This window comes from Alligator sinensis, unplaced genomic scaffold, assembly GCF_000455745.1.
Source record: "Alligator sinensis unplaced genomic scaffold, ASM45574v1 scaffold77_2, whole genome shotgun sequence".
NCBI lineage: Eukaryota > Metazoa > Chordata > Crocodylia > Alligatoridae > Alligator > Alligator sinensis.
The window spans coordinates 995,633-1,005,423 of NW_005842016.1; the positions used below are offsets into that span (position 1 = coordinate 995,633).

Consider the following 9,791-nt stretch of genomic DNA (forward strand, 5'->3'; position numbering starts at 1 on the left):
GGATGAAGATGGGGGGGTGGGGGCGCAGGGCCAGAGGCTGGGCTCTGTCCCTGCCCCTGTCATTCTTGATGGGCAATTTGCTAGTTTCTCATATTAGAGATGTCCTGCAAATGAAATGAGAAACAAAAATAAGGGGAAAAAAAAGCCCATCATCTTGGGTTGTTTTTCTAGCTGGTTTCAGTGCTTAGGGAAGTGAGTTACTTGACAGGAAGCCAGATGGAGAGCATCCCACAGACAGCAGCAGAATTCTACGCCTCCAAGGAATCATACCGGAAGCTGGTCGCTAACTTGGAACTGATGGTGAACAGGTACAACAAGATCCTAAGGACAGTTCTTGAGGTAGAATACCCTCTAATAGAGAGACAACTTCATGATATTGACTTACACCTGAAAGATGCAGAAGAGACTCTAAACTGGAAAATGGAAGGTGAGGCTCTCCTTTAGTTAACACACTGTTAAATGTGGAAGGTAATGAGTGGCCAAATGAACTTAAACCAGTTACTGTGTTTCCCCCGACCCCAGATATGGAATATTCTATTGCTCACCATCCTAAGGCCTACAAAATGGTTAAATTCCCAGATCCTGGCAAAGTGGCAGAGTTGCCACCCGACCCAGGAATGGGGCATGTGCAGGACAATACCCCCCTCCCCTCTTCCCCCCGCCCCGCAATTTTCCTTTTCTAGGCCCATATCTGCTTCCCTGTGCCCTCTTAGTTTGGGATTGCAGGTTCAGAAGACTGTCCGTCCAAGGGCAATGTAAATAATGCAAATATCCAGTGGTGACTATTTATCATGAGTTGATGATTGGAGTTGACTGCTACATTGCAGTCCAGCTTAGTTGTGAGGTCTCTGAAGGAAAGGCACTTACTTGTGCTGGGACAGTTCCTGACTCATCAGTTCTAGGGCAATTGGGTACTGTTTCCAGTGCTGTTACTCTCACAGCAGAATGGAATGTGAACAGGAACTGAACTCTAAAACCAGTCAGGCTCTACAGGAGGACAGCACATGCATTGATGCCTGATTATGCAGACCCTTAGATTTTTTTTCCCCAGAAGGATGAAATAAAAAATGTGATTAATAACTTACAGTCTATTAGAATGCAGCTTTTTTTATATCCAACAAGCATGAGTTGTTTTAGAGCAGTTAGTGCTGACAAATTCCAGGTCTCTTCATACAGAGCATTTCGAAAATAAAAATGCAAGGTCTCCTGCCTCTTATCTTCCAAGTTACCCAGCATTTGCTGATGTCTAGGGTGAAGGAGGACCCCCCATACTGGCTGAGGACCTTGAACTTCCATTCCTGAAACTGAGGGTCAGGCTACTCCAGTCCCACTGCCAGGGCCATGCAGGCTCCCCCCTATGGTGTAACTGACTAGGTTCCACTCTGCATGTGTGACGAATGAAGAGCTGTGAAGTGCTGCGGGCTTAGGCATTCTGGGCAGCATAAGGGAGGCTTGAGAGCCATACAAAAATAATAGTCTGACGGACCCTGTTTCTGCTGTACATCTGACCTACTTAGCCAACTCCATTCTTTTAGTTGCTTGATTTAATTGATTTGTGACTTCTCCTGACCTTGTTTTTTTTTGCAAAAGGACAAATTCTGATCAGAAAGGACACCACAGTAAGTAGGGATGGCAGGCTTGCCAGTGCTGCTGACAAAAAACAGAGTGGGCAATACCTTTATTATGAAGTGCTGGCATAGAAAGGAATTAGAAAAAAGCTAGGACAGAAAATGCCCCTTACACTCTAGACAGTAGATATGGTGGGTCTGTCATATTCACAATGAGTTGGGACCCAGGCAATGGTTGTGGGAACTTCTTGTGAAGGAATAAGTCACAAACATTCCATAACAGAACTGACTATATGAATAGTGTGAGCCCTACTGAATTGCTATGACTATATTGAATAAAATTTCTTTATTGAAAGGCCTCTGGGATCACATCTCTGAAGTGACTGACAGTGTTCATGACCTTGAGAGAAGGATCCAGAAAGCCAAGGACAATACTGAGGAAATTCAGAATATCATGAGATCCTGGGTGTCACCCATTTTTGAGAGGAAAGATGGGAAAAGAGAATCACTGTTTAGTTTGGATGACCGGCATGAATCATTGGAAAAGCGTTACCAGCTCATCAAAGAATCTGGGTTTAAGATTCATTCTCTGGTGAAGGTGAGCAGTCCTACAGAGCTGTTTGAAAATGCCATAATGGAATGTTTTCTTTCCAAAGGGTCTGTTTCTCTTCCCATTCTAATTAAAGTGTCTAGAATTGCTTAACCTTAAGGGCACTGAGGTAACTGCCTTAACACTTTCAAATAACTTAGCCAGAATCAACTAAGTCCCAAATTAAGAACCTTTATGAATATGCAGTGTGATGCCATCAGTTGATTCATTATTACTAGGGTCTGAACCCTGGACCCAAAAAGCAGGCACTAGTACTTTTTGAGCTAGAGAAACCAGGCGCTTTAGTGCAAAAGCTATATCAGACACATTAATCTGTTTATGGTATATATCCACAAGAGGGAGATAGAGGCCCACCCTCTTAGCCTAGATTACCAAAATGAAATGCTTTCATGAAATATTTTCTTTAGGTTTCATTAAAAACATATAAACTGTGCGGGCCGGGAGCGATCCGGGCCCTTTTTTCGCGCTGCGGGCTGTGGCCAGCAGCCCGGGCACGCTGGGTCGGAGAAAGCAGGCGACACGCTAGAATTAGGCACAGACGCGTAATGGTTGATTCAAGATTGTTTACTTACACCGTAGATGGTCGTGGTGTAGGCTGAACAGTTTCCCAGGCAAAGCTCCGCTTAAATCCCCAGTTTAGGGACTCGGACAAAATCTGACTCACTCACACGGAGTTGTCGAGGCTCCGTGGGTCCTTTTTGCGCTCAGGGAAGAGGGATACGTCGAGGATTGCGCTCGGTGACGAGGAGAGGTTGATCAGACCCCTGTTACCTTCTTGATATTCACGCTGGGTCCAATAGGCTCCGCAGCGCTTAGAGATCTTCACGAGACGTGAAGTCTCCTCCTCCTGATGTTCGTGGAGTCCTCCCTTGCAGGGTTCTCCTCAGAGTTCTCCAACTTGGACGGAAGCCACTCAAGCCTCTTATATGGCTAGCAAGCCAATCGCTAGCCGCCACGTGGGAATATTTTAACACTAGCCAATAATGGGGCTCGAATTTTAATACAAATGGCAGGAACTCTTTGCACCGTGCGTTTCTGTGCTGCAAAGAAGAAATGCACCCTGCAAAGAAAGCTTCAAAACGGCGGGAAAATAATTCAGTGGTGGCAAAGCACACACAAAACAAAATCACACCCTTGGGTTGTGACATAAACAACTGCAGTTTTGGAGTTGCAGTGTTCTGCTACAGAATTGGAAAACCCAGAAATTGCTACTGTGTGAGATATAAAATGCAACACTTGCAATCAGAAGGAAAAGTTAAGTGAAATGCTGAAAGCAAATGTTATAAATGGTAAAAAATAAATGAAATTAAAATTCTTTATTAACAAAGTATGGGAGGATAACTCAGGGTATTATGGAAAGGGTTTTTTTTTAAATCCTAATGCCAATACTATATGATACTGAGATTTGTTTAAAAAAATCAAAAATATAATATTAGTTACCAGATATATCAAACTTGTCCAATACTACTTGGAGCAATAAACCTGAAAATGTTATGTACACAGATGTTTGAAAAAAGGAAAAACTTTTTTTTCCAAATTCAGTATTAAAAACAGAGCTCTTAAGTCCACCTAAATAAGTGAGCTGATTTTCAAAACAAGTAGGCATTTAGGAGTTACTGGGCATGTTTACATATGCCTCTCCCATGGCACAGTTGTAACTGCGCCATTGTTTAGTACTTGCTTTAGGAGTGTCGTCATGGTGGCACATGGTTATTTTTAGCAACTACATTGCCATAGCGATGCACTATAGCTAGGTAGCTCGTCACTATGGTGGCGTGGTGTTGACCTCACAGTTTGTACCCACGGACGCTACAGCGCCATAGCAACTAGCTATGTCGACATAGCATCACGTGTAAATATGCCCACTAGCTACTAAGCACGAGTGAATATCTGGCTGATTATTTAAGTGCCTAAACATTCATTTAATTGTCTCATACTGGGGTAACATTGTTGAACATCTGGACTCAAGTCTCTGTAAAAGATACTAGGCATTTATTTTTTTTACATTTACCAAATACATACTCTGCCAAGTGACAATGATAGAAGATCCTGGACTTTATCAGAATAACTAAACAGTTTATGAAAGAGGAGACCTTCTTTAATTTACTTCCTCTCTCTTTCTCTTTAAATTCTTTTAAATTCTTTCATTTTCTTTTATTCTTCATTGGCTGACTTCCTTCATTTCACCACCCTCCCCCACCCCAATTTCCTTTCCACCTCGCACTTCATTATCTATTGCCATCCCATTGACTCTCTGTCTCCCAGCTCAAATTCTCCCCCCGCCCCCCTCCGCCCTCCTAGAGCATTACAGGCCTCCTGTCCTTGCTCAGGAGGCCTGTAATGGTAGCTCCTAGTTAGGTCCCTGCTCCCACTAGTGGCAAATAAAAAATATGCAGGTGGGAGGCAATCAGAGGATTTTAGCATTAAGGCATGACTGCTCCAAACTCAAGCTAGCACTACCACAGATCAATATTTGAGCAGCTCAAAGTCCACTACTTCCCTAGGCAGTCTATTTCATTGCCTCCCTCTTCTAACTAAAGACGTTTCCTCCGGATATACAATCTAAACTTACCTTGCTGAAATTTGAAGAAAATCTTCCACGCTGCAGCAAAAGAGAAAAGGTGTTTTCCCTCTTCTATATGGCAGCCCTTCAAGTATTTGAAGACTGCTGTCATTCCCCCTTTTAAGCACCTTTTCTGCAAGATGAACATGTCTAGTTCCTCCAGCCTCTTCTCATATGGCTTGCCTTCCAAGCCCTTGATCATCTTTTTTGCCTTGCTTTGAACCCTCTCTAACTTCTCCACATCCTTTTTAAAATGCAGTGTAACAAACCCCTGCAGTGTCAGGCACAATCGCTACAGCCAGTGAGGGATTTACTTTATATCAAGTGTCTTAGGGGTTAGGGTCACAGGCCAACAGATCAATGGGAAGGGGCAAACAAGTACATAAGCATCCAAAGCATAACAACATACACTTACAGGGCAAGAAAACAGGTAGTGGTCAGTACCACTTGGGTACATACATTCAGCACATAGAGTCCCATGCCCACTTCTGAAGATGTTCCCAAGAACCAGTCTTTAGTCCAGAGTTTCTCTGAGCAGGTTTGTTGGTTGGGGATCATGTGCAGTTGGTCTGTGGCTCATCTGTGCTGCACAGAGGCTTCCCTCTACTTGGGTCCATCTCCAGTAGGCACCATAGACAGCAGCTTTTCTGGCAGTAGCCTGCCAGGGCTCAGAGGTCACCACCTCTTCCTCCAGCCCCCAAAGTTTTCTGGGATTTGCAGTCCAGCAGCAGGGCTCTATAGAGTTACTCACCACTTCCCCTTCCTGCTTCCAAGTGCCTCTGGGATTTGTAGTCCATGGTCAGTCAGCAGGCCTCCACAAGGTTGCTCCCCTTCTGTCACACACTCATATCACATTTCCTGCCATTATGACATGGACCTTTTAATAATTATCTTTTGCTTGTGGCTGTTGAGCCAGTTATCTATCTTGTAGTTTTGTCAGTTTGTTTATGAGAAAGTTATGCGGGACCTTGTCAAAAGCTTTGCTGAAGTTCAGATACACTGTGTACACAGCATTCCCTTCATGTCCCAAAGTAGTTACTATAACAAAGAAGGAGAAAAAATTGGCTCAGGGCTATCCTAGGGGAGCGAATCAAGGAGACCGCCCTGGGCCCCGTGCTTTGGGGGGCCCCGCAGTCAGTGCCCTGTAAGCCCCGCCGTGGCTGGCACATGCTAGCGTTGCCGGGCGCTGCCGACTCTGCCGCTGCTGAGCGCTGCTGGCTCTGCCTGTTTGCCACCCCCTTCCCCCCTGGCTCTGGCCACTTGCCACCTCCCCCCACCTCTGGGCCCAGGGAATATCAGCACTAACTTTATAGCTGGTTGGCTCTTTTTATAGCTGGGCTGTCATTTTAATCGTGTGATAATTACTTTGCACATGTGGCCAGTCTAAATTTATTGCACAATTAACAAGTCAATTGTGTAATATATGTTACGGTGTAGCAGGGGTCTAACTCTCCCTGTGAATTTTAGAGGGAACCTGGGTATACTATCTTTTCAGACTTCTGCAAGTTTCTTCAATTTGAACAGTGCTCCTTCAGGCCCCTATAACATGACTGAAATTCAGTCAAGCTATATTTGATGATCATATCCTTTCTTTTCAGGAAAACCTGAGCCTATTCATTGCAGACCCCACTTCTGACACCTGGAAAGCATACATTGATTATTTGGATGAAATGGTCCTGGATGGATTCTTTAGCGCTATTGAGTGTTCACTGAAGTATCTTCTGGAAAACACAGGTAATTGAGATTTCATTTTCTTTGGCAAGAATGCATTCTTTTTCTCCTTTCAGTGGGTTTGAAAAATGTGTGTGCAATCAGAATGATACAACCTGCTGTCTAGGGGTCAGTGGTGTTTATATCTAGGAAGAAGTGAGGTGATTTGTTACTGTCTGCAGTGTGCAATTTTAGCATCCCTTGTGTAAAATGAGAGAAGGATGCCTTGCATGCTTGTTAAATATGTGTACAGTGCCTGGCCATGGCCCCTGTTTACATTAAGAATCTCGCTACGTGAGTCCACAGACATGAGGGGTCAAGGAATGACCAGTTAGAGGAATAATGTGGGAAGCAAGGGTAGTAGTATTTATCTGTCTGATTTATCTGTCTGGTCTGTCTGATTTTGTTTCATTCTGTACCTTGAGGCTAGCACACTGTAGTTACCTGGATCCAAGATAACTTTGAATTTAAGATGACCTCCCAATATTTAGATTCTATACACAGAAAATTATTGTATGTATAGAATCTAATTATTGGAGAATTATCTTAAATTCATCCCCTGCACCACTGTAGCAGGGAAAGCCATGGCAGGGGGGAGGTGGGAACAGGGGCACACAGTGGGGGCAGCAATGGGTGGACAAGTGGGGAGACAGGCAGTGGGGGAGTCAAGCAGCCTGACCTCTTTCCTTTGCCTCCCCATATTGTATCCCCTGCTGTCTGTCCCCTCCAGCATTTATCCCCCTGCTGCCTGCCTGCCCCCCTTCTCCCTCCCTGCCAGTGCCTGTGTACCCCAGCACCTGCCCCCACTTCCACCCTGCTACTTGCTTGCCTGAAATCTCTGGCCCCTCCCCCTCCCCCCAGTGCCTGGCCCCTTGCTTGGGTCCCCTGCTTGGGCCCCCTGCAACCTCTGTATCCTCACTTCCTGACCCCCAGCCTTCGCTTACTTGCTGCTGCTCTTTGGCTTTAGCAGGGCTTCAGAACTGCTTCAGCCTGGGGCATGGAGCATGTGATTGCTCTAGCCCCAGCCTAGCCACACAGCAGCTGTTGCAGTGGTGGTACCTCTGACTGAGTCCTGGAGCCAGAGCCTGGGTTGGAGCTACTGCCACTGCTACCAGGCCAGGCTGGGACTGGAGCAACCACTAGACCCCTGCCAGAGCTGAAGTGTGGGTAGCAGTGGGGGAGCCAGCAGAGTTGATGTAAATGATCGTTGTCTCAATGTTCAACATGTTTTCTTGTGAGAGGATGCTAATGTTGGTGTGTTGGTGTTCCCGCTGGATTTGAAGTATCTTCCGAAGGCAGCATTGATGGTACTTGTCCAGCAACTTGAGGTGTCTCCTTGTAGCAAGTGCCCATCTCATGATGCCCCCTGATTGGCGCTCAGCCCTTGCCCATCTGGTTCCCTTTGGGGTCCTCTACCCTTTACTTACCCACCACACTTTGATGTTAAAAGGGAGACTGCCCCTGGGTTTCCCAAGCCTGGTCTTACTCAAAGGACCACAGGTGCTCATTGGTCACTGCCTCAAGGGCTAGTTTTGTGGGCTTCATACTCCCTCATACCCACTCCATTTTCTTGTATGCCTTGATAAAGATCAATGATTGCCTGGAGGTCCATTAAAGTGGTCACCGTGTGCTTGTGTAAAGATTCAAGGAGATGCATATTAACTTCTGAAGAGCCACATGTGGCTCTGGAGCCACAGGTTGGCCACCTCTATACTGGAGCATCAGCAGCATACTGCAGCTCAGTGACTGAGGTTGAGATAGTCTTGGTTTTGGCTCAGAGTTGGCTAAGGTTAAATGGCTTTTCATCCATTTGGTAGTTTAGCTCCACTCCAACTGGAAGCTTATTGGTGGTAAGTAGTATTGAAAAAAGTATTGGAGCTATGACACAGCCTTGCTTAATTCCCAACTTAACTTTAGTGGGATCTGTGATAGATCAGTTAGTGAGAACCAACACTCACATACCATCATGGAGCAGGTGAAGAATAGTGATGAATTTCAGTGGGCATCCATACCTCATAAGATGCTCCCAGCGCTTCTCAGGTGACAGAGTCAAAGAATTTCATGAGGTCAGATAAGGCCATGTAGAGGGGTTTAACCCCCTCACCATTTTCCTGCAGCTGGTGAGAAGTGAAGATCATGTTGGTTGTGCTTCTTGAAGCCCTACCAACACTGAGATTCTGGGAGGAGGTCTTCAGCAAGTAGAAGAAGATTGTTCAGGATTTTGCATTTTTTTCTGTGGTGGACAACAAGGCAATTCCTTGTAATTTCCACAGTCAGACTTATCTCCTATTTTGAAGATTGTCATGAGCATGGCATCCCTGAGGTCATCGGGTTTCCTCATCATTCCAGATCCTTAAGATGAAGGCATGGAGCTGTAATGTAAGCTCTTCTCCCCCTTTCTTGAAGATTTTGGCAGGGATTCCATCTGCTCCAGATGCCTTGTCATTCTTCATTTGCTTGATGGTTTTCCTGCTGCTGCTGAAGTCTGCTGCTTCCTGGGGGCCTGCATCCGGGACATTGCGGAGAGGATCCCAGAGCTCCTCAAACCCACAGACCACTATCCCATGCTCCTAATTCATGTGGGCACCAATGAGACGGCTCGGAGTGCTCCCTTCCAGGTCATGAGGCGCTACGGGGATTTGGGAGCGGGGCTAAAGGGTCTGGGGGCACAGGTGGTGTTCTCGTCGATCCTCCCAGTCTCAGGCTATGGGCCGAGGAGGGAGAGGAGGATCCATGTGGTCAACCAAAGACTGCGGTGCTGGTGTCGTCGGGAAGGCTTTGGCTTTCATGACCACAGCCTGCTCTTTGGCGAGAGAGGCGGCGAGCTGCTGGGAAGAGATGGCTTCCATCTCTCTCCCCTAGGGAGGAGGCTCTTCTCAGCCAGACTGGCTGACCTGCTCCACCGGGCTTTAAACTAAGCCCGCTGGGGGACGGGGGGACTACTGCCACTGCTGGCCCGCTGAGCAATCCTTGCAAAGCCAGCAGTTCAAGGCACTTAAGGGAGCCCACCCCTACCCCAGCCCTGGTAAAATCTGTGGGCAAGGAAGGAGCCCCGCAGGGGGCACTTGCCTGCCTGTACACAAATGCCAGGAGCTTGGGGAATAAGCAGGAGGAACTCATCCTCCTGCTCAATGCAAATAATTATGATGTCATAGGGATAACGGAGACCTGGTGGGACTCCATCCATGACTGGACCACGGGTATAGATGGCTATACCCTGTACAGGAGGGATCGTGTAGAGAAAAGGGGCAGGGATGTAGCTCTCTATGTTAAGGAAAGCTACACGTCCCTGCAAGCCGATATTGGCGACCAGGGGGGACGGCTGGAGACCCTCTGGGTT

The 9,791-nt window shown here is 46.5% G+C and overlaps 1 protein-coding gene across 1 annotated transcript in view; it reads left to right on the forward strand.

The window, feature by feature from the left end:
* DNAH9 (dynein axonemal heavy chain 9) overlaps nucleotides 1–9,791 on the forward strand; it is a 524,795-nt gene that overhangs the window by 101,250 nt on the left and 413,754 nt on the right. The window contains exons 13-15 of the mRNA XM_025202178.1: nucleotides 172–427; nucleotides 1,925–2,166; nucleotides 6,340–6,475. Of these exons, the coding sequence (XP_025057963.1) occupies nucleotides 172–427; nucleotides 1,925–2,166; nucleotides 6,340–6,475 (634 nt within the window). The remainder of the gene's footprint in view (nucleotides 1–171; nucleotides 428–1,924; nucleotides 2,167–6,339; nucleotides 6,476–9,791) is intronic.